Raw genomic sequence first — 23,554 nt, forward strand, 5'->3', positions numbered from 1 at the left:
TGCCGGCTGGTGAGGCGATCGCATAATCGGCCTCGTCTTCATCTAAACAAGCTCAACTGCCAGCCTAGTGTGTTCTAAGGACAGAAACCCTACAGAAAAGACCACTTACGTTCTGATTTGGTTTCCTAGATGAATATCGTGGGTCACTTTTATTAAAAGCGTCATTACTACAGTTGGCAGCAATTTACATTTTATCATACATGGTTTCAAAAAAAAAAAACAAAAACAAAAATAAGACATCACAAAAAGAAAAATAAGAAAAAAACAAACATTTACAAAGTCATGTCTGTAAACTTCAAGGCTAGTTTAGAATTGAGGTAATGCTGTTCAGCTTGTGGCTAAAGTAACAAACGTCCTTTCATTAGAGAAATGTACCTGATTTTTTTTTTTTAGTTTATACCAGTGCATGAACAAGAATATCACGAGACAAATTGACTGTAGTATTTTTCTTTCTTTCTTCTTTTTTTTTTTTTTTTTTATCTTGCGGTCACCCTCCCGGTGTCGTTTTCTGAGAATAATCTAACATTCAACAGCTGCCTTAGTTATTGCTGTCTCCTCAGGCGGAGTCCTTCACACCTCTGGTTAGATTGTCAGTGTGTGAAACTCGGAACAGTCGGAGTCTGGAGGCATGATATGTATGAATTTCATCCTGATCTTCACAGCAAAAAACAAAACAGTACAAAAAATCATAGAAAAAAAAAGTTAAATATACATCTTCATTAATCCTTTTTCAGCAGCGGTTGCTAATGTCGTTCAACTGTATGCCACTGGATTTCGAAAGCTGCTGCTCGTCAACACAATATCAATGGTAGGGAAAGAAGAAAATAAGAAGCAGCAGAGCACTATTGGGGCAATTAATTCCTAAAAGATTTCAGATGAAGTTTTGAAATTTCATACCTCTCCTAGGATAATAAATAATGCACTGCACAATACTCAAGGACCAAGAAACACCATTTGGACATCCATGTAACATGACTTTTTTTGTTTTTGCTACACTATGTTAGAGAGACAGCTTCTTGTTTTCCATTTCATTTTGCCTTTGAAAATGAAAACTAGGGGGGGGGATTCAAAAAACAAAACAAAATAAAAAAACCAAAAAAAAAAAGCCAAAATCTAAATGTTTGGATATTTAACTGGCATGTAAACAGTAGGGCTAACCATTTGTCAAAAAGTTTAAAACACTTCTTGAAAGCAGTGGGAGGACGCTGGACTATTCATCGTTGTCGTCCTCTTCCTCAGCCTCCTCCGCTCCGTCGAGGGAGTCCAGCTCCTCCGCTGGTCCCAGCTCGTCCTCCAGCACGGAGGACTCTGCAGTCTTGTTCTGGCTCTCGTCTGTGTCGCTGTCTTCCGCCGCGTTCTCTCCGTCCTCCGCCTTCGCCTTGGCGGCGGGCTCCTTGCCGGCTCCTTCCTTCTCCTCGCCGCCCGCCCCGCCGCTGGCGCCCGCCATGGCGCTCTGGAGGCCCGCTAGCGTGGCCTGGGGGAAGCCGGGCAGGGCCAGGCCGCCGAGGCTGGGGGGCAGGAACATGGAGGGGTAAAAGAGGCCCGGGGCCATGGTGGACAGGAGGAAGGGGTTGAAGGCCAGCGGGTTGGTGGACATGCCGGCGGCGGCGGCAGCCGCGGCGGCGGCGGCTGCCGCGGCCGAGTTGAGGGAGGTCTCGCCGTTGGCCTCCGAGGACGCCTCGGCGGGCTTCTCCGACTCCTTCTCCTCCCCCTCCTCCTCCTTCTTCTCCTCCGTCTTGGCCGCCGCGGTCCCTTCTTCGGACTCCCCCTGCCCGGCCGCCGCGGCCGCGCTGCTGCTGACGGTGGCGGCCGCCGCCGCCAGGTTGTTGTTGAACAGGCCGCCCAAGCCGAACATGTTGGGCAGGCCGGCCATGCCGGGCAGCATCAGGGGCAGCATGGCGGAGGCGTGCTTGGCGTCGCCCCCGGCGGCAGCGGCGGCCGCCAGGCCGGGGGGGAAGCCCATGAGGCCGGCGAGCTGCAGGCTCTGCAGGTTCTGGAGGTTGTGCAGGCTGGCCAGGTCCATGCCTCCAAACAGGCTGCTCATCAGCAAGGGGTTGATGCCCGAGGACGAGGCTGCGGCCGCGGCGGCCGCCTGGGCTGCCGCCTTGGCGATCTCACTCTTTGGTCTCCTCCCTCTGCGACTGGCTCCCTCCTCTCTCACCACCGGGCCGGTCAGAAGACGGTCAAACATGGACTCAGGAAGGAAGCCCTAAGACCAGACACGCACATTTAGGTCTGACTGATCTACCTCAGTTACTGTAACAATTGTCCTAAATTCTGTTTTAAGGCTTAATCAACCTTGTTTAAAGACGATTCAGCATAGAGTCAATGCAAAAGGACAGATAATCACCAGAATTCACAGCCACTAAATCCATGTACTCACCGACTGCTTGACAATCTCTGTCCAGTCTGGAGATATTGCAAACTCTGGATTTTCTTCAAGCCACCTTGGCAAGTCCTTCATCGGAGGGGCCATTGCTCCTCCCATCTAAAAAAATGAAGCGCAAAGGCTGAGAATCCTGCTTTTCAGTCCTATGGGTCAAGTGCATCCTATGAGGGTGGCAGGCTAAAGCGTTCTCTCATTTAACCCTTCCTGAAAGCCTTAAGCACAGCCTTACCTTTTTACCATTTCTTCGGTTTACTACCGGCACCCTCTCCTCCCCAGTCAAGGTGTTGATGTCGATCTTGTTGGGATTGCGACACCGGTGCCTCTTCTGCTTGGGCTTCTGAAACGGCGAGAGGAGATGGTCCTCGTTCTTCTGAAGGAAAAGCGGCAACGTGTTCCGTGAGCCCACACAACGAACATTAAATATCTAATCTGTATCTTAAGCTAATGGAAAAACAAAATTACACTGCCGTCCTCTGCCACATGCCCTCGTACTGCGCAGTAGTCAGCGGTTTAACAGCCAAGCACTTCCAAGAATGATTCTGAAACGAACAGAGGGTACTTACTGGTACATAACTTGGCATGTCAACAGTGTAAGTGGGGTGCTGGTTCAGCCACTCGATCAAGTCCTTGTTGGTGGGAGCGTCCTCTCCCACTAGCCGGGTCCCGTCCTCCAGATTGATCACTGGGACGTGGGCGTTGGGGTCAAGCTGGCCTGGGGATGGAATGTTTCTCTGTGGTTGTGGCGGCATATGCACTCCTTCTGCGAAAGCTTTGGTCACTTCTGAATCCTCCTGAAGACACAAAAACAACGGACCCATCTTCATTAGCAACTTTGAGAAATGCACCTGGAATAATCAGAATGGCTGGTACCCTGGTTGGGTCACAGCTCGGCCCGTTTTCTTTTTCTCGTCCCGTGTTGGCCTAATCCTCCCTTTGCACTTGCCTTGGCTGGCCCACTTCGCTAATCTCACTGAGCTCGTTTAGTAGCGCGGCCTTAACGTCCTCCAACCACCCACCATTGGGTGCTTTTTCATACGAATCCATGCCAACAGCAACAACAAAAAGAACAGCTCATCACTCATTTCACATTGGACGGCTAACATCAACGCTACCTCAACAATCAAAAGTCTTGCGCGGGAAAGCTAATTTCAGATGCTCCACTGAACCACAATCTTCTATTCTGAGAAAATAACCCAGTCCCATTGGTCACTAAAAGTGCTAGGCCTACATCTCATTGGCCAACAGCTGAACCGCGCAACTGCAAAACACACAAAGGTGCATCTGAGCCGTTCGTCCCGATGTGTATATATATTCTACCCCAGCAAAGGGCGACTTACAGCACTTAGCGCTGCCCTCTTGTTGCCCATGAAAAGCAGATCCAGCCCCTCCACATTTTTCCTGCGGCCTCGTCTCCTCTTCATGGGCACGTCTCCCTCCAGGAAAGAGCCATTCATGAGGTGCCTGGTGGGGGTCCCTGAGAGACCTGCTTGCAGCAACTCCATCTGAGTTTTAAAGGCATCGGCAGTTGGGGTGGAGGCGTTGGGCAAAAGAAACTTGGAAGAGAGATTTGAGGTAGAAGTGGTCGCCTCCCGCAAGGCTTTAGTCAAGTCCACGGCGCGGTCGTGGCCGTCGGAGGCGTGCGACTCCCTCAGCTGGGCCACCATCTCCATCAGGTTCCTGCGCTTGGCCGCCCGCTCCGCCTCGATCTCCACCTTCCTCCTCCTGCGGCGACGCTGCCGAGGGGCCGTCATGCTCAACACCTCGTCCTGCGCGCGAAGAGATGGGGGGGGGGGGAGGGGGGGGTGGGGGGAATCAGCATCAGCCCAAACAACCGATACGGTCACTGCTTTTAACTGCATGTCTCTTAAATCATGATTTGAAATGTTATGTTATATTTAGCTGATGTTATCTAGAGTGAATTACACAGGTTACATTTTACATTACCCATTTATACAGCTGGATATTTACTGTACTGCAATTCTGGGTTAAGTACCTTGCCCAAGGGTACAACAGCAGTGCCCCAAGCGAGGAACTGAACCGGTAACCTTTCAGTTAGTCCTGCTCCTTACCACTATGCTACACTGCTGCCAGATACCCTGATTCTTTCTATCAACAGACCCATTTAAGATGTCATTAGCTTTCAAGTTCTAGATGTCAACTGGTAGCCCAGGCCTCTGCAGGGTTTTAAACCTTTAATAGCCTTCCAATATAAACTGTAAGAACAAAGTGTCACACACAGTTCCGCTGCAACGCAAGACACGCGTGGAGGAGGATTAGTGACGAGGCCTTCCACGTTGACGCGATAACGCGCTCGACATTTCGGCAGCAGGCCGTTTGAGGCAGGTTCACCGCACGGACGCACGCGCTTCCCGCTAGCCCCCCTCCGACTTGCCTTGGCCATCTGGGGAGAGAGGGTGACGTCCTCGCTGCCGCTGTAGCTGGCCTGACCCACCATGGAGAGCTCGGCGAAGCTCCTCCTCTGCAGCGGGCTGTCCATGGCAGCGGGAGTGTATCCAGGCAACAGGCCCGGGAAGTCGAACAGCTGACGCCTGTTCACCGGCCACTTCCCCTTGACCACCGCCTCGCAGATGTTGTCCATGCGATTGATCATCACCCTGTCCTGTAAGGCACCAGAGCAAACACACACACACACAAAAAAAAAAAAAAATGACTGGGTGAAGAGGAGGCAGGGGGGGAGGGGTGTGACTGAAAAACGAAGACTGCAATGTTTCTAACTAATGTCTGGCTGCCATCTTGTCATGACCATCAGAGCCACTGCCCTGGCTCCCCTCTCCACCAGACAGCAATATTGAATGTGGGGGGAGGGCTGGGGTTCATGCCCCTTCTAACACCAAAGCAGTTGTCACAACAGTCAGTTTTTAATTATCTGTCCTGCTGTTATTTTTTTTTCCCTTTCTGAAGGGCAGTTTAAGGGTTAAACTGACTTACCCCTAGGACAGTAGTCTGGAGGACAAGAGAGATTTGACTATCAGACCCCAGCTTATGACAACCAGACCAGACAGACTATTGATTCAAGCACCACAACACGCCAGTAAATAGGTTAAACACACAACAGTACTTTTTATTACTATACAGCCGACTATTCATTATCATTAAAATGAAATTTTCAGTGCACTGAATCATCCTTTGCCCACAATAAAAGAAAAGGCGAATAAATGCTACAGGAAGTGCTGAAAAGCTGGTTGTGCTGTTAGGTTTACACAGTTCAGGAACGGCGGTTCAGTGGTTACGACACTATATTGCAGATGCTTTACCCATAGTTGTTTCATGAAGCGTGGCCTAACCATCATTAACCAGTGCCCCCAATATTAGCACCTCTTTGCAATGTCTCCAACAGTTGACCCACTTCTGCTCTGGCATGTACTATTAGCTCTTCAAAGCAGCCGTTTGAAATGTCTACTGTAGGCACGGTTGCTGTCAATTAGAATGCGATTAACGAGTAGGACCTCGCTGCTGACAATTTTCCTTAGGGAAACGCTGTTTTTTTTTTGCAGGCTCCATTATTGTAAGAACATGATGAGAATCTGCTTCGGCAAAGCAAAATTCCCGCAGAAAAACAAGAGCGGCTTGAATTCATTAATTTAAAAACGCATGCTTGTTATACAGCGAGGGGCCATTACTTGAAGGAAAATAAAAGCTTTAGGTAGTAATGGAGGCCTGCCTGCAGTTAGCGATTGAAAACAACACTTCAGCCCTGTAAGATGTGCCCCTGGGGTGCGGGGCTGTGTTTACGCAAACAGGCAGGAGCGGGGAGAGCGGCGACAAAGCTGGCGCGGGTCCAGCTCCGGAGCGCGGCGCGCGCACCGACCTTGGGCCAGAAGGAGTAGGAGAAGGACCGCTCGTGCAGGATGTGGGCGGCCGACGGCTCGCCGTCCTCGGCGTAGAAGCCATCGCGGGTCTCGTCGCGGGCCGTGCTCAGGGACGCGTTGCTCTCCTCGTCGAAGTGCTTCCCCTGAGAGGCGGCGCCGGCTGCGAAACAACAACAGGCTCTCAGCACGGAGCAGAGCGGAGCTGAGGGGACCGGGCTTCTCCCCCGCCCAGCGTGCGGCGATGCAAATGCCTGCCAGCGCACCGGAACACTCTTTCCAATAGATGTGCGCTGAATTGTTTGTTTTATGTAAGTAATATTAATTACAGGTTACATTACGTTATTGGCATTTAGCAGACGCTCTTACCCAGAGTGACTTACAAAAGTTACAATTTATACGTTACCCACTTATACAGCTGGATGTTTAATGAGGTACTTCTGGTTTAAGTACCTTACCCATTGGCACAGCAGCAGTGCCCAAGTGGGGAATCAAACCAGCAACCGTTCAGTTACGAGTTCTGCTCATCACTATGCTATGCTGCCGCTCAGTTACTCAAAAATGAAAACACAACACAACGTAGAGTAGAAATGGACCTGGAATACCTTCTGCATGGGAAGACTCCTCCGATTTGTCATCCTCGTCCATTTTGTCCTCGTCCTCCTCCTCCGAGCCCTTCTCAGACAGCGATTTGGGCTCAGAGCCCGTGGGGCCCTCCCCGGTCTCCTGCACCTCGTGCTCCTCTTTCTCTGGCTGGGTTTTCGCTGGGGTCGCGTCCCCTTCCCCCTCCCCATCTTCGGGTTTGGGAGCCGCCTCCTCCCCGTTGCCGGGCTCCTCCTTCACCTCCGCCTCCTCCTTTTTCACCTCCTCCTCCTCTTCCTTCACCTCAGCCTTGGGGGAGCCGGCCTCCGGCTTCTTCTCCGCCTTCTCCTCGGGGGCGTCGGCGTCCTCCGCCTTGGCGCCGGGCGGGTCCTGCTCCGGCTCCTTCTTGAGCGGGACGGCGGGCGCCAGGGGCTGGCCCTGGCCGGGGAAGGGCCCGCCCGGGAGCTGGCCGCTCTTGCTCTGGGCGAACTTGCGGTGGGCCTCCAGGAAGGCCAGCTCGGGGTCGTTGAGGATGTGGTAGTCGGTGCGGCTGACGCCGTGCTTGGAGGCGCCCAGCAGCAGGTCCTTGTCGTGCCGGCCGCACTCCCACCACTCGGGCAGGTCCAGGCTGGCCTGGCACAGCTTGAGGCGCTCGTCCAGCTGCGGGTGCGGCAGCACCTGCTCGCGGATGCGGCGCAGCAGCTCGATGCGGTACAGTGTGCGCGAGGCACGCTCCTCGGTGATGGGCTCGATCAGGATGGTGGGGTCCGCCGGCTCTGCAGGGCAAGCGCACGCACGTCACCAACACTGCCGCTGTCCCACGTAATATACCCACAGTACGTCATTGGCATTTTAGCAGATGCGCTTATCCAGAGCAACTTACATAAGTTACTTTTTTTTAACATTACCCATTTACATTTACATTTATTCATTTAGCAGCTTTAAACAGCTTACATATTTCCTGAGGCAATTCTGGGGTAAGTACCTTGCCCAAGGGTACGACAGCGGTGCCCCAGCAGGGAAATGAACCGGCAACCTTTCAGTTACGAATCTTGCTCCTTAACACTATGCTACGCTGCCGGCCCATAGAATAGGCTCACAATATAGAAATAACCACCTCACATCCATTTCACACACATACAAGGAGCTACTGGTGGACTGGTGTACTAGAGTAATGTTTATTTTTCAAATCACTAAGGTGTCACTAAAATAACTTGAGATGAAATATTGTGTCAAAATATGACCCCTGTGGGTGTTGGTGGGAGGTGTGTAGGCATCTGCAGCACCGGTGTCTCCTCCAGCGCATGCAGATGTACGTTCATGCAAGCCAAACCAATGCTCATGTCACCGATGTGTGAAATACAACACCGATCCTTTCATACGACTTACTCATTAAATCCGGGATCATTGCTATTGCTAGTTTCTACATACTTCATCAACACATCCGCCCACGATGCCCGAGACTGTGTAATTAGCGCGGATAGTGATATCACAGGACTGCACGCCCGTTCATCCAGAACCCCGCGGTAGGGCGAGGTGGCCGTTTACCTTCGTCTGCTTTGACGGGCATGCGGCAGACCCTCTTGCACATGGCCACAAAGGAGAAGAAGTACTTCTCCAGGCTCTCGTCGGTCTTTTTGTCCAGGCGGGCGAAGGCACGGAACTGGTTCCAGTCGAAGCGCTTCTTGTGGGTGTCGTACATGACGCCGAACGTGGACACCACGCGGTAGAAGTCGGCCTCTTCCCTCCTGGTCCACCTGAGACGACACACAGAGGCATTGTTAGGCCGGGTAGAGACGGCAGCTGGCAGCGCGGCTCTCTCTCCGCAGTGTTTGTGGGGGGTGGGGTGGGGTGGGTTGGGGGTGGGGGAACTCACTTTTGACGCCTCTCCGTGATGATGGCCTCCCTCTCAGCCACCATGGCCCTCACTTCCTCCCGCGGCCGGCGCCTCCGGCGGTCGATCTTGTTCATGGCCTCCTGCCTCATCTGCTCCCTCTTGTAGCTGCGCTGGTAGGCCGTGATTAGCCGGCGCAGTCTGGTGGTCAGCGCCGAGCTGTTGGGCCAGTACAGCTTCCCGAACTCCTGGTTTTCACTCGACTTCACAGCTGCGTATCCACACAAAAGAAATTAATTTCACCATTCACACGCTAACAGACAGCTTACACTATTCAAAATAAAAATTAATTATTCTTGAATTAAATGCAATAGGTTTTTCTGGAAACTCACCTGAATTCTCAGTCTCCATGGCCTCTTCCTTATCATCAAGAGGTGAATCTGCAAACTCCTGCAGAATTTAAGAGGGGCAGACATTTTTATTAATTATTAAACAACAACAACGTGACAACTCTTCCGATGCCTGCGAAAAAAGCATTGTATTTTCGGGCTGTCCACTCACATCCATTTCATCCTTAAAGGGCATCCTGGCCGGCTTGTACTCAGGGTCCTCATCCTCCCTGTCAAAATCGCCCCTGAGAGGAGGGGGGGGGGGGGGGGGGGGGGGGGGGGGGGGGGCGGGAGAAGATGGATAGAGAGCGCCAAACATTAGAAGCCGAACAGGAACAAAGGGATTAAACAAAAAAAAAAAAAAAAAAGGAAAAAAAAAGTATCCTTGCTGAGGAAATGCACTGCGGCCCATCTTACCCCTCAGCACCATCTGCCATCATGTCAGCTCCTCTCTGTTCTGCAGCGATGGCCTTGGCATCGGGCATCCCCACTCTCTCCAGGAAACACAGGCTTGGGTCCGCCCGCATCGAATTGTACTTCTCGTAGCCTGGCAGGTGCGGGAGAGAGCGAGAGGAGTGGGGATAAATCAGCCCCGCCGAGGGCAGGCATCTACAAAATATTACTGCCAACCATATATATTTACAAGTAAATAAGACATCTCGGGAGACGGTGTTTTCTAAACAAGCAGGCGCGCGCGCGCTTGGTTGGCAGCGGAAACCGTGGGCTGGGGAAGATGGAAAGGTTAATGTGTCCTTTCATTGTCATTTTCATCATTTTATATTCCCTGCTTCCCCGCGCAAGCTGGCATCTCTTTGTGGACTTGCAAGACAGCACTTCTGGAGAAGTGAATGTCATTTACAGGGACTTATTTTCCCACTCAGAAACACATAAAACCCACACAACGCTTAAAGGGAAGGGAAAAAAAAAGCACGTTTTGAGTCCCTTTCAACATGAATAACCTGAGGGGGAAAAGGTCCCCCCTATGTCATTTTATAAACATTCTCAGTACAGCGCAATCCAACACCGAAGCTTAACCCACGCGGACTGAAGACACTGACGTTTTGCTCTTTGCTACAAGCAGCTCGGAAAGCCCACGTCGCTCTGTTCTGAACGTCTACTGCTGGCTTAAACAGAGAAGTGTAAACAGGGCTAAAAATAGATCAAGTAGGGAGAGCAGAGATTGGAAAGGTCATTCACAGCTATAAAAAGTCCGGCGTGCCCTTTTACACAAAGAAAATTCACGGCAAATCCAAGACGAGCACACAAACATCAACATGTGGGCCGAGCACAAGCCTGATTTTGAGTTAAACACGTGCAAGAATTCAACTCGAAACATTCGGTAAATTAAAAAAAAAATTCAGTTTATTTGTTGAAGAACTGTACCCAAATTAGGACAAAGAGTATGGCTAAACCTAACTAGCTCCTTGGACAAAGCATTATGGGGGAAAAAAAAGAAATGGGCTTTTGTATTTTTTTGTATGAAAACAAAAACAAAAAACTGCATCGGTTTAAAAAAAAAAAAAAAGAGAGAAAGAAAAAAAAACGCCCACGCTGAAAGGGGAAAACGCGTTGGAACTGCCCAAGTAGAACAGATTTGAAACGGCAGATCCCGACAGTGCACTGCGGGGAGATGATTGCCAGACTGGACCCACTTCAGCTGAGCCCGTGATCAGACAGGCCCCCGAGTGCCCCCCTCCCTTCCCTCCCACCAGAACATCACATTTCAATTAGGATTTATACTGTGACACATTGTTTCTAACCGCTGTAGAGCCTGAAGCCAAACTGTAATCATGAAAGGGTTTATAAGCTATCATTCTTTCCTGCAGTCGGGCCGTGCCGCTGAGAGTTCCTCCATGACCTCCAGTGAATTGGGATTATGATTAGGAACGGCTTGCTGTATATATCATGGCTGCTACACATCGCAGCCCTTCAAAGTTAACAAGGCAGCTTCCCACTCCGGGGAACGGGGAGGTCTCGGCGCTGACATTTTGTGAAATACTGCTTGGAAGAAAGCCCATGAGGCACTTGTATAGATTAATAACAGAGGTTAAACCCACCAGCTACTCTGACACCGGCTGGTAAGACAAGGTAGCAAGTGCAGTAAGAGCAGAGGACCTGGGCGAGATCCCGGCGCACATGGTGCTTCTGCTCCTTTTACCACAAACGAGGAGGGGGGGAAGGAAAAAAAAAAAGAAAACCTTCTGGCATTCCGATTGGCTAGACACTTGAATTACATTCCCCGATCCCCGTCCGAGCAAAGCCGCTGCTGCGACCTGTATTCGGGAGTGCGTTTCGAAGCCCGTGAGGCATGAAGTCGGGGAGCACGTGACCTACCATGCTTGAAGACTCCGATGAGGAGGGACTTGTCGGCCTCCTTGTTCCACCAATCCGTAGGCACCTCCGCGTGGAAAGGTTGCGGGATCCAAATGTCTATTTCACTGTGGCCAAAAGAATCAGCATGTAAAATCGGCGATCTTATCAATTAATACTGTTATCCACGGACTCCTAAAACAATGCGATGGCGTGGGCTCTTAAAAGCAGAAACATCTCCATCTCGACAGACGTCTGCTAGGAAACGTGACTGTTTAGCGCCCGGAGACTAATTGCCACCCCGCTTGCCTTTATTTATTCTAATCCGGCTCATCGCGAACCTTATCGGCAAAATGAGGATTAATCTTGTTTTAAGTGAATCAAACAGATGAGCGAGCCGTGCCCCGCTAAAGGTGACCATAAATACGGCGGAGCACGAGTGCCTGTTACAATCAAAGTCCATCTTGTGTGCATTTGCATTGTGTACACGTCCATAAATTGTATATGCATGCGCATCTGGATGAGGGCGAAGGGAGAAGGGGGGGTGAGAAGGGGGAGGGAGGGAGGACAGAGAGAGAGAGGGAGGGGGGGAAGGGAGAGAGAGAGAGAGAGAGAGAGAGAGAGAGAGAGAGAGCAGCCACAAACACCAACCTTGAATCCGTGCCCTCTAAGATCCTGTCCGCCTGGTCGCCGATGACTTCTTGCCGGAGATAGTAGAGCATGCGGACCCGCAGCAGGACTCTGAGGCAGCGGGGAGGGATGAGGGGGAGAGCGAGAGAGAGAGAGGGAGAGAGAGCGAGAGAGAGAGAGAGAAAACTTCTTAACTTTGGGACTGTTTGCCAACAGTAGCTTTTGGCATCTGCTACAGTTCATCCATCATCCTGCCAAGGCTGATTAGCCATGCTGTATGGTAGGCTTGAAGCATGACAGATGGTGGCACATAATCACCTCTGTGTGGTGCCTTTCGCTGGCTTCCAACAGGTCTGCCTGGCAACCGGTCTGCGCTGCACAGAGAAGCAGCAAGCCACACGGAGCCCAGGCGCATTTCATTTATTTCCACCTAATGCAGTTTGTGAAGTTTGGACACGTCCTGCCAGTACCTCCAAAGTACAGAGGCAAGTTTGTAAACAAGCGAGCAGATGGTTGGCAGTAAGTGTTCTGCTTCATTATCTCGTAAAATTTCCTCAGCTGTTGCCCGATTCCATTTTTGGAGCCACATCAGAAGTTGTAAAAACCGCTATGCAAACCCGCCTTTTATTGCTTTGCCACGACAAAACAATACCTGGCTACAGGATTGGAAAAAAAAAAAAAGTATATATGAACTGAAAATGATTTTCTTTTCACAAAAATAGGACACGTTTTTTGTTAAATAACGCCGGATAACTGGTGACGACGTTCGCCGCTAGATGCTACGTCTAAAAATAACGAGGAATCTGGGCGATTATATTTTTAAATGGCCACTGCTGTCCGAACACCGTCAAAACATTTACAGAATGCACGTTCCAACTTGAACGGGCCGAGCGCTCTCTGATGCGACGGGGACAGTGCGGTGTCTTAGCATGCGGTGTGCCTGCATGACAAACGTCCATAACCGAGCCTTGTTTGGTGCATCTGTGGCAATGAGGCGAGCGAGAGATCGTCACGGCCCCGGCGGAAAAAGGTCAGTTGACAGTGAAGGTGGACGGAGAGGGCGCGCGCTAAATGTATGGCTGTGGCTGCAGCTCCCAGGATTGAACAGCACTGAAGGATTCTACACAAGGGTCTTGCCTAAGGCTGCTAGTGTCCTCTCCTCAAACGTGGTGTAATATTTACATTTGTGCTTTAAAAAAAAAAAAAGAAACCAAACAAAACAAAAACAATGTTAAGGCAAAATCCTGTTTCAGTGTGTGTATATCCAGGGTGGGGCTGCTTTCTTTGTATTTGCCTGACATAGAGGGCCATTTAAAAGCTCTGCGCTGGCACGGTGCTGTCACAGCGATTACTTAAAATGGGAAAATAAAGAGGTGTGGGCGCCGACGCAGGATCTCCGGCGAGCACATTTTATTATAGGTATGACTTACAGGTGGAAGCACTTTGTCACTCTGTCGGCTTGTGCGCAATGAAACTAATGCCTCGCTTGGAAATGGCACTTTAAACTCGGCTGGATTTACACACTCTCCCAGCGGTTTGAAGGGGTGCCAAAGCAGCAGCCAGGCGTAATCCCTGCCTAGTAAAGTTATACTGCGCAGCGTGGACTTGGCTTCCTGTGTAAAATCGGCTTCAAAGGAGCGCGCCAGCGAGCGGGGCGGGCGGAGCGGAACGGGACGGGGGCGGGGGGGGGGGGGCGAGCGAGCGAGCCGGGGCTTACTTGTTGCAGTGGTGCTTCAGGTGCTTCTTGTAGCTGTCCTCCTGCAGCAGCACGTCGGGGTTGTAGCTGGCCAGCCAGTCGGCCTGGCGCATGTAGGGCTGGGCCACCTGGGTCTTCACCTTCTTCCCTTTGCGGCCTCTGGGAACTGGAGCTGACAGCCCTGTAGGGGAGGGGGGCGGGGAGAGAGAGGCAGGGGGATGTGAGACGAGAGCGCCGGTGGAGACTGCGCCTTACGGGTCTGGAAACGCAGGAGGTTGTGAGCGCTGCGCTGAGCGACGGCACGGCAGCTCATCCCTAAAGTGGTCTCGGCGCAAGTTTCCGCCCGACCGCGCGGATCTGCGCCGGCTAATCCTGCCGCGGCTCCTGTAATTATCTCTGGCAAAACGCAACATCTGTAGAACATGCTGTATTAATCCGTGATTATTCAGCTTGATAAATGGGATCTGCCATTACTGCAAGCTGCTGCCTGGATATTGATTTTCGGGGGCTTCCGATCTGGCCCTCGGTAACAGTCGCACACTACGCTAGCCGCCTCTGTTTCAGCCGGCTGCTTCACTGCGCACAGCCCAGATATCTACATTAAACAGGTTTAGCTCCTATTCTGCACATCTCCTGACAATTCTGCCCCATAAACCAACAAAGAGCACACTCCATAAGATCAGTTTAAGAAAAAAAAAAATCCCAAACACCTGATTTTAAACCACCAAAGCCCCCAAAAGGAGCATAAAACAGAAGCCAAAAGTCTAGCTTTCCAGATCCCATAAACACCATGGTGTAACTGTGAGTCATCCTGAATTAGGTCACGCCATTCTGATCTCATTCCTGAGCTCCAGCCCAGTTCTGGCGGCCCAGCGGGGGCGCCGAGGGGCGGGGCGGGGCAAGGCGAGGCGAGGCGGGACCTACCGGAGTGGTTGAGCAGGGCGCGGGTCTGGCCGTCCTCCGTCGGGGTGATCAGGTCCCAGATGAAGCTCTTGATGTTCTCGTCGCCCTTGTAGTGGTGCAGGCAGTACACCAGCAGAGCTCTGCAGATGGTCTCCACGTCCTGCTCCTTCAGCTGACGCTTAAATCGCCCATGAGACAGGATGTCGCTCCATCGTCCCCAGCTACAAGGCGGAGGGGAGGAGCGAAAAATTTTCGACTCAGCTTTTGGACGTGGTGTTAAAAGAAGGCTGAAAGACTCTCGGCGCGAGAGTCGAGCGTTTCAACACTTGCCAGGCATTAAGACATTAAGGGGGGATGTGATCTGATACATGCCAGTGCAAGGAGTAATCACTGAGCAGATTTCACACTAATAAGATGGCTTGTGGCTGTGCTGCTCTGGAAATGGCTAAAACAACAAGTAGTACCCTAATTTAACCCATACAACACTAAACACTGTTTGCATATGTAAGCACAATTAAGAAGTTATAGGACATGACAGCTCTTCCCAGTTAAAAAAATGTATGAACATGCACAGTTAAAAGAAAAAAAAAAAATTCACAAAAACACCCAGCACACTACTAGACACATTGCTTTATTTTATCTGACCAAGCCCACAACGCAAAACAAACCAGGCGAGGACCGACCCATTTGAGACTTGATGGATGTAATTGGTTGTATAGCCTGAGGGTCTAGACTAAACTAAAAAAATGTTGGTCAGATATGGTGGAAGCATTCAGGCATGAGGAGTGTAATATGCAGAAGAGTCGATAGCCAAATTAGCTGTCTGCATCGGAGAGCACTGTATCTTTCATTCCCCTGGGGGGGAGGGCAGGGGGCGGGCTGACACCAGCCTCTGACGCTGGGGGGATCATGTACCATCATTCCAAGCCTCAGTAAGTTCAGACCGCTAATGCTACAGGAGTAGGCGTGGAATGTAAGCACAGATAGGAAGAAAAAAAAAAAAGATGAAATTTAATATCCTATACCTCAGCGGCGAGACCAACTTCCTGTCAACAGTTCCTTTCTTAATTAGCTCCGGTTATCACATCTCGTGCTTCCTCAATCTCGCCAGCTGAGAGGGCCGCACATCTGGAGCTCCATCCCCCCCCCCCAAACCCCGGAACCACCGACCCCCAACCCCAGCCCACACTCACCCGTACACCAGCAGGTTCTTCTCCACTCGGAAGCACTCGCTGCGCGGGTAGCCCTGAGACTTGTCCTGGGGCCGGCGGGGCTTGACGGCCGGCTTGTCCTCCGAGTCGCTCTCCAGCTCGGAGAACTCCATCATCTCGTCCTCCTTCACCGAGCTGTAGTGCCGGGTCTGCTTCCGCACCCTCGGGGTGTCGATCACCAGGTTGTTCTGACAGGCACACGGGGGAGGAGAAGACAACATGAACTGGTGAAAAACAACAGCGGCCAGTCTCAAACAGAAAAGGGGGCTGGGGCTACCCTTTTAGGGATGCTAATGCTGAGATACTTCATTTAATTCCCAGTCTTGCTAACAAAGAGGAGCTGCACACATTAATGAAGGACCCTCTAATAAGGGCTTTCTCTTTTACTCTGACATCCAGATACAGGTAATATTTCTACTGTTCCTCTAAAAGTAGATATTATAAAATATTCACTTATTCGCTCCAAATCTCATTAATGGGAAGGACATTTATATCATGAAAAAAAATCCCTAAGCTAAAATTAAACAATTTCTCCCACGCTCAATTACAGAAAATATCCTCTGTGCACTGCTAGCTTGGGGAAATACCTACGTTAATTATGTGCAAATCGCAAATTTATGAGTGCAATACCATTCAGCGTAATGTAACAACCCGGGGCTGCATTTTCCCCCCCATTTCTAGATTATGTATTACAAGTCAAAGCCATGTAAATCTGAGACCCGTCTGCATCAAATGTCAAGCAGATAATGCATGAGACTGGCATAAAAGTAATTATGACAAATTCAGCCTTAAATCCTACCCCGTCATTAGCTGCAAAGACACATAAAAGCTCATCTGGAAGGCACCTTTCCCAGGATTCACTCCCCCCCCCCAAGAAGCACACAGCACTGCTTACCCTTCCATTTATCACATCCATGTCAAGTTCTGCTTTCTTCGCCCACTTCTGCCAAAAATCAGGATCTTCCAGGGAAATATCAGTCCTGTTCCCGGAGGACACGAAGCTCGCCTGAGAGGGAGGGGGGAGGGAGGCCAGGGTTAGTCTGTGAAAACGCACTTCTACAGCTTCCAGCTTCGTCCTCTTAAAAAATTAGGATACCTTGGCAAAAGTGGACCCTTTTCCTTCAGACTCGATTGTGATGGTCTGAGTCCGTCTCTGGAGGATCTGATCGATGTCTTCTTCACAGAATTTGGAGCCCTCGTCCTCTTCGTCCATCAGAGCTCCGTAGGCCCCCTTACGAAGGAGGTCCTCGATTTCCTTCTTGGAGAGCTGCTGGACCTGGCATTCAAAAGCGCTCGCCTTTAATGACTTTTTTACGTTTGTGGCAAAAAGAATGAATGATCTGTATTCCAAACAAATGGCACAAGGCATCCATATCAGTAGACAGAGCAAACACACTACGGGCCAAATTACTTTAGGTTCACTGTAGAATAATGCTTTTTGCCATTTCGAGTCCCTGCTGAAAACATTTGCCATTTGGGAACGATCCAGATTTTCTGAGCAACAGTGCTCATTTCAGCACGAAGCACTTTTAACACAAGAAAGCATTGTAGGTTAGTGACCTCTGAAAGGCTTGCAAGGATAAATTCAGGGCTCAGTGCGAGCCCAGCTTTGCATGCACGGCTCCCACTGGTCTGCCCTTGATACCGTTTCCTGAAGTGCAAAGAAACAAGCCATGTGTACGAACCCCATTAGCGGCGTTCTCTCGCCCACTCATGGACTGCAGAACAGCCTTATCAAGGCCCAGCTTAAGACTGGCCTTGTCGAACATTTCCCTTTCGTAGGAGTTCCTGGTGATCAGGCGGTAGATTTTGACGGCCTTGCTCTGCCCGATCCTGTGACATCTCGCTTGGGCCTGCGGGACACACACACACACATGCGCGCACGCGTTAAGCCCCGCACGCGTTTTGCAACGGGAGCAGCGACAGCCGCGGGGCCCTGGGTCCCGCCCCTCACCTGCAGGTCGTTCTGCGGGTTCCAGTCCGAGTCGAAGATGATGCAGGTGTCGGCGGCCGTCAGGTTGATGCCCAGGCCTCCCGCTCGGGTGCACAGCAGGAAGACGAAGCGGTCCGAATCGGGCCGGGAGAAGCGGTCTATCGCTGCCTGTCGGAGGTTGCCCCTCACTCTGCCGTCAATGCGCTCGTAAGGGTACCTGAGAGAGGACACAGGGTACGTTATCTCTGTATCTCTGCATCAACCTGGATAAGGAGCCAACAGACTGGCAAAACTAGTCATTATCCACTAAGTCCCCCCCAAACATAAACAAATTAAAATTTGCAAAAAAAAAAAAAAAAAAATACACAGCACGTTGACTCGATTCAAGCTATGCTTCGCTTTGCCAAGGGTTGTTAATATAAACTTCCACGGCATTAATTAATTAATGCAATAAAACTGCACGACACGGAAAGAAGTAGTTCTGAAAGTCCATCTGGAGCACTAAATTAATATTCTTAATGGATGTACTCCTCATGGCAGCGGTACAAAGCCAGCCGAAGCTGCCAGTGAGTTTGCCTGTTTTGGCTGAGAGTGGGTCTGTGGGGGAAGGGACAGGTGTGAGGCTGACTCGCTACCTCCTCTGGATGAGGTAGTCCTCCAGGATGTCCAGGCAGCGCACCATCTGGGAGAAGATCAGCACCCTGTGACCACCAGCCTTCAGCTTGGGCAGCAGCTTGTCAATCAGCACCAGCTTCCCCGCTGCCTGGATCATCGCCTGGAGGTGAAAATCTGGGTTCTCGGAGTGATGAATCTCCCTGAACTCGTCCAGAATTTTCTCTTCCGCACCTGCATGGACGCAAGATGAGTGGGGTGGTGAAAAATGGGGGGAAAAAAAAGACGAAAAAACAAACAGTCTGAGTATTTATATTATACATTCAGAGAGTGGATCCAGCCATGCGAAACGCAGCCTTTTAACAGGCCTCTCACGCCTTGCGCCTCCCCCACTCTGACATAACTTTCAAAGGTAATCAAAATGGCACGCAACCACAACACAACAACCATGGCTGTCAGTCAGGAATGCAAGCGTACAGCCTCTGTTTTCACCAAGGCCCATATAAACAAATGACACCAAACTGTACGGCAACCGCGGAATACTACAGCATGGGGTAGCACGGAAGGTTAAAATGACGTTCTGAGAGGCCACTAAAAGCCACTGTCCAGAGCTCCTGAGAAAGAACTAAAATAATGAGAAGACAGAGCTCGGTCGAGCGAGGGCCAGCGATGTGCTCCTTTCCAGCTGCGCCTGTAAAAATCTCCGGTGAAGTCAGATTGTGCTGTCTCATTACTGTCAGAGCCCTCTCCCTGCCACTCACCGTTAATAAGGTAAGGGTGATTACAGCACTTCCTCAGCTCCATCATAGTGTTCAGCAAGTTGGGCACGTTGGCGTTCCCTCCGCCGCCGCCCCCGGGGCCTCCTTTGGCCAGGAAGGCGAAGTTCTTCTCCAGAATGGCCCGGTAGTACTTCTTCTGGATGTTGGTGAGCTCCACCTCGATGATGGTCTCCTCTTTGGGCGCCAGGTTCTTTTCCACGTCCTCCTTCAGCCGTCTCAGCATCATGGGCTTCAGGATGCCTTGCAGTTTTTGCACCTGCGCGACACGTGTATCGTTAGGTCCCTCGTGCTCCCGGGTCCCCCAGGGCGAGACCCCCTGGGTTATTGTTCCACTTGAATTACAAAACGGCAAACAGCCACAGTGCCACTGCCATCCACTTATTGGCAACATAAATACACTTAACATCTTAAGTGAGGTGTAGATATCTCTGCGCTTGTCACAGTGATCACGTGGAACACTTCTCTGTCAATGCAATCGCACTCACTACCTTCCTTTCACCTGCTTAACCTTCCTTCTCTGCACCTGGCTATCTGTTCCTCTTCCTCCAGCATCACCTCTGAAGCCATCTAAAGCTACTCATAGAAACAAAACGGTTAAATTTCAACCTTTTAGCCATGGAAAAAAAAGACTGGCGAAATAGGTCTAAATCAGAGTGCTTTAGAGCCCTTTAAATTCATTACGCTTTACTGTAAGTAGGGGGAAAAAAAAAAAAACTCGGCAGCGATAATGTGAGGCTGTGAAAGCAAAATTGATCCCAGCGGTACCTGTTCTTCGGTTTTCAAATCTCCGAACTCCTGCATGAAGGTGGATTCCGAGGGGAACCTCTCCGGCTCCAGGAAATTGAGCAGGCTGAAGAGCTCCTCCACTGTGTTCTGGAGCGGCGTTCCGGTGAGGAGAACCTTGTGTTCCTGTGGGAGACCAAAAAAAAAAAAAAAAAAGACAAGGGGGAAGGAGCATTAAAGCAGGCTCGACGCCCACGCCGGCGACGCCGTCACGCGCTCGCGCCTGTTTATTCCGGTCCCGAACGCGCAGGGCAACACCAACCATGTCCATCATTTTGAGTCCCTCCAGCAGCTTGCAGTTCCTGTTCTTGAGCCGGTGGGCCTCGTCGATGACGACGCACCGCCACTGGATGCTGCGTAGCTCCGGGCAGTCGGTCAGTATCATTTCGAAAGTGGTGATGACAGCGTGGAATTTGTAGGCTCCCTTTATCATACGGCCCTGAGGGGAATGGCATTTTTCCACCAAAAAAAAAAAATCATTCAAAGGCCTTAGACAGCAGACTTCAAACTACTGAACTAAAAACATAAATATTTACATAAACCCGGATACCGGGATCGAAACTCAAACATTTATTTCCCACCAGCCACAAGGACACCGGTTTGGAGTTCAAGATACTTTGTATATGCGTTGGATTTTCTGGCTAACCATTATCACTTTAGTCACAGCAGTGACTAAAAACAAGGGTTTTACACAATACAGAGGAAAGGAAAGAAAGGCCACTCTGAAAGGAAAGACGTTCTAAAAACGGCTCATAACACAGCGCATGAGCAACGGCCATTGAAACAGATGACACTGAGGCGTTAGGACGTTAGCTCAGTTGGCACGCCCTCTTCGAACCCCAGCGTGCGCGCATCCGTACCTGCGCATCCCTGAAGTTCATCTCGTAGGCCTGGATGGTCCTGCGGCTGGCTTGGCTGCCGTGGTACACCACCACGTTCAGCTCGGTCCACGTGCGGAACTCCCTCTCCCAGTTCGGAATGGTAGACAGCGGTGCGATCACCAGGAAGGGACCGTGGATGTCCTTCAAGAATATCTCATAGAGGAATGTGATGGACTGGATAGTTTTCCCCAGACCCATTTCATCTGCCAATATGCAGTTGCGTCTAAAAAACACAAACAATGTAGAGAAATAAAATTAAACCTGGCAGCTGAAGAGCAGTTCTGGTTAGGGCACATAAAAAATTAAAATGCTGTGAAAAGAGACTTAGAATGGGCCCGGTATTCCCTCGAGTTAAAACTGCGAATTCTTTCTACGATACCTGCTATAAAAACGCATTAAGCAGCGGCAATTAAGCTGTGAAGAATCAATGAAATCACTTTAGCAACATTTATACACGCTCTGCATTCGGAGTGAGAAAGAGCACGGTGTGCAGCTCGATAGTGCTTAAAGCTAATTTTATACATACGTGTTGTACCAGTTGAAGAGCAGCCAATTGACTCCCTCCAGCTGGTATTCCCTGAGTGCATTGCCATTTTTATATTCCCTGGAACTCTCGGATTTCTGCCAGTCGCATGCAGGAGGTCGCTCCTGTTTCAAATAAAACAATTCCCATTAGTGGTTTCCTGGTGACCGCAAGAACACGGCCTTTTCCCCCCATATTAAAAGAAAAACGCAGAACCGTGCCAGTTCTTACCACTCGCTTAAGCTCAGGCTCTCGGGCCATGAGCTTCTCAAATTCTTCGATTTTGGCCGGGTCGATGTCCGCCTTCAGCTCCCAAGTGCTGTCCTCATAGGGCAGGGAACACCACTTCACCAGATAGTGACAGACAGGCTGTGAGCAAAAAAAAAGAAAAAGAAAAAAAAAAGATTACCAGGTGGGAGAAAAGAGGGCCAGAAAAAAAAAAAACACCAAAAAAAACATGAAGCAGCAGGAAGGCCCCTTTATAAACTTTCCTTTAATGCTGAATAATTAATTTTAAAAAAATTCTTTGTGATACACACATAAAACCCCATGACATTTTACTGAAAGACTACCTCTCCATTGTCATCGGTGCTCTCTGACACATCCAGAATCCGATCCACTTCCACGTAGTCTGGGTTGAAGGGCTCATCATCAATCTGAAACACCACAGAGACTGATCGTTTCGGGTTTTTTTTTCCCCTTCATATTTCTGGAAGAATTTATGAGAGTAAAGCCCAAATCACATTAATTAAAGTGTTACAATTCAGCAGGATTACTCCCCATGAGGAAAGCAAATTCCTCGGGCTTTGTGAACCAGGCCTCTTAATTATTGTGCAAAACCCTATTTGCTGTGATAGAATGTTTAAGAATAATTTAAATGAAGTGTGAAATTACAATCCACTAATGAGCAATCAAAGGGGCTTTTCAAATGCGATGCGTTTCGGTTGCTTGGTATTCCTCAATGTGCGGTGCGCAATGTGGAAATTAGCAAGGACTGCCTCCAATTTTGGACAATATAATCTAATGGAATGTTAATTTGATCAGACGTCAAGTCTGTATTTTAATACCGTTAAATGTTTAACGCAATCTCTTAATGCCTGTACGAAATGACAGACTTGCATGTAATTTGTTGCTTAACATTTCCAGGCCGTGCCGAGACGGGCGTGTAGCGTCATGCCAGCGAGACAGATGAACGCCATTATTAAAACGCATATCTGGGCGGAACATCTCTCCTTCCGTGGCGGCGGGGAGACGCAGGCTGGGGAGGGAAGGGCAGGGTGAAGGGCATGAGCTCACCTCTGAGAGGAACGTATTGAGAGACTGCTTGGCCTTGAACCTCTTGATCTTCTGGTGAATCCTCTTGTCCTTCTCCAGCTCCTCCAGGTCTGCCCAGCGACAGTGCAGATAGGAGCTGTGGGGGGTGTGGGGGGTGTGGGGGGGATGGGGGGGGACAGGCCTTCAGAGTGTGCTTCATTACCCCTCACCGCACATTCGGGAACGAGACCACTGACCCCTGACCGTTCCTATAAGTGCCCGATTATAGACAGGTAAATCTAAGAGCCACATGCTGTGCTACTAGGACTCAAGGTGTTAACTGGAAAAATCATGGATGCTTTTTTTGTAGCTGGGTTGTAAATGTTATGTCAGGAGGGTTAACCGATTTGTGGCAAAAATACAACAAACCTGAATTCTGATCAATGTTAATATTCTGAAGTCACACATTTCATATTGCAAATCAAGCCAGCACAGGAGCATCATTCCAGACATGTCAACTTATAAAGCAAGGCAAGGTTACACAATGTGCATGCATGTGGCTGGCTGTCAAAAGCATGGGCACTGGCTGCACCATCAGGTCTGAAGTAGCAGGCCTCCCCCCACATTAATGGCACTGCCCTGAGCCCACCTAATTCCACTCAGCGGCACCTTCCAACACACCTCCGTATTTGGACATTCATTAATTAACACACGGTCTCTAAAATGGAAAGTGTTGCACCACAAAGCTTTTTTAAAAATAAAGCATTTGTGGTCCAAGTAGAACGGACTGCATTCGCATTTTTTGTAGTTGTTTACGTTTTCAAAATTCAATTTACGTGTAAGAAATGGCACTAAGAAGCGTGACGTAGACAGCTCAGCACTCAGGCTGTGGACACGCATGTACCAGCTGAAGGGGAGGGGGAATCGATTGCTGGGATTCGAAGACATAAAACCTAGATGAGAGTGCAATCAATGAAAGCCTGAATTGAAAGCGGCATCTTTACATCTTACTTAGCCT

At 50.1% G+C, this 23,554-nt stretch overlaps 1 protein-coding gene across 1 annotated transcript in view; it reads right to left on the reverse strand.

Annotated features, from left to right (window-relative positions):
- Window positions 1-460: 460 nt before the first annotated feature.
- Window positions 461-23,554, reverse strand: part of chd7 (chromodomain helicase DNA binding protein 7) — a 65,544-nt gene continuing 42,450 nt past the window's right edge. The window contains exons 8-38 of the mRNA XM_036522547.1: window positions 22,579-22,693; window positions 21,855-21,938; window positions 21,514-21,651; window positions 21,286-21,407; window positions 20,739-20,982; window positions 20,141-20,317; window positions 19,861-20,004; window positions 19,078-19,351; window positions 18,340-18,550; window positions 17,726-17,921; window positions 17,457-17,624; window positions 16,868-17,047; window positions 16,667-16,777; window positions 15,754-15,959; window positions 14,582-14,781; window positions 13,679-13,838; window positions 11,983-12,072; window positions 11,356-11,459; window positions 9,439-9,568; window positions 9,194-9,266; window positions 9,025-9,082; window positions 8,675-8,903; window positions 8,347-8,555; window positions 6,822-7,574; window positions 6,219-6,379; window positions 4,782-5,009; window positions 3,727-4,155; window positions 2,953-3,180; window positions 2,619-2,759; window positions 2,384-2,488; window positions 461-2,209 (exon numbers count right to left, since the gene is read on the reverse strand). Coding sequence (XP_036378440.1) covers window positions 1,211-2,209; window positions 2,384-2,488; window positions 2,619-2,759; window positions 2,953-3,180; window positions 3,727-4,155; window positions 4,782-5,009; window positions 6,219-6,379; window positions 6,822-7,574; window positions 8,347-8,555; window positions 8,675-8,903; window positions 9,025-9,082; window positions 9,194-9,266; window positions 9,439-9,568; window positions 11,356-11,459; window positions 11,983-12,072; window positions 13,679-13,838; window positions 14,582-14,781; window positions 15,754-15,959; window positions 16,667-16,777; window positions 16,868-17,047; window positions 17,457-17,624; window positions 17,726-17,921; window positions 18,340-18,550; window positions 19,078-19,351; window positions 19,861-20,004; window positions 20,141-20,317; window positions 20,739-20,982; window positions 21,286-21,407; window positions 21,514-21,651; window positions 21,855-21,938; window positions 22,579-22,693 — 6,667 coding nt within the window. The 3' untranslated portion in view covers window positions 461-1,210. The remainder of the gene's footprint in view (window positions 2,210-2,383; window positions 2,489-2,618; window positions 2,760-2,952; window positions 3,181-3,726; window positions 4,156-4,781; window positions 5,010-6,218; window positions 6,380-6,821; window positions 7,575-8,346; window positions 8,556-8,674; window positions 8,904-9,024; window positions 9,083-9,193; window positions 9,267-9,438; window positions 9,569-11,355; window positions 11,460-11,982; window positions 12,073-13,678; window positions 13,839-14,581; window positions 14,782-15,753; window positions 15,960-16,666; window positions 16,778-16,867; window positions 17,048-17,456; window positions 17,625-17,725; window positions 17,922-18,339; window positions 18,551-19,077; window positions 19,352-19,860; window positions 20,005-20,140; window positions 20,318-20,738; window positions 20,983-21,285; window positions 21,408-21,513; window positions 21,652-21,854; window positions 21,939-22,578; window positions 22,694-23,554) is intronic.

This window comes from Megalops cyprinoides, chromosome 2 (genome assembly GCF_013368585.1).
Source record: "Megalops cyprinoides isolate fMegCyp1 chromosome 2, fMegCyp1.pri, whole genome shotgun sequence".
Classification (NCBI taxonomy): Eukaryota; Metazoa; Chordata; class Actinopteri; order Elopiformes; family Megalopidae; genus Megalops; species Megalops cyprinoides.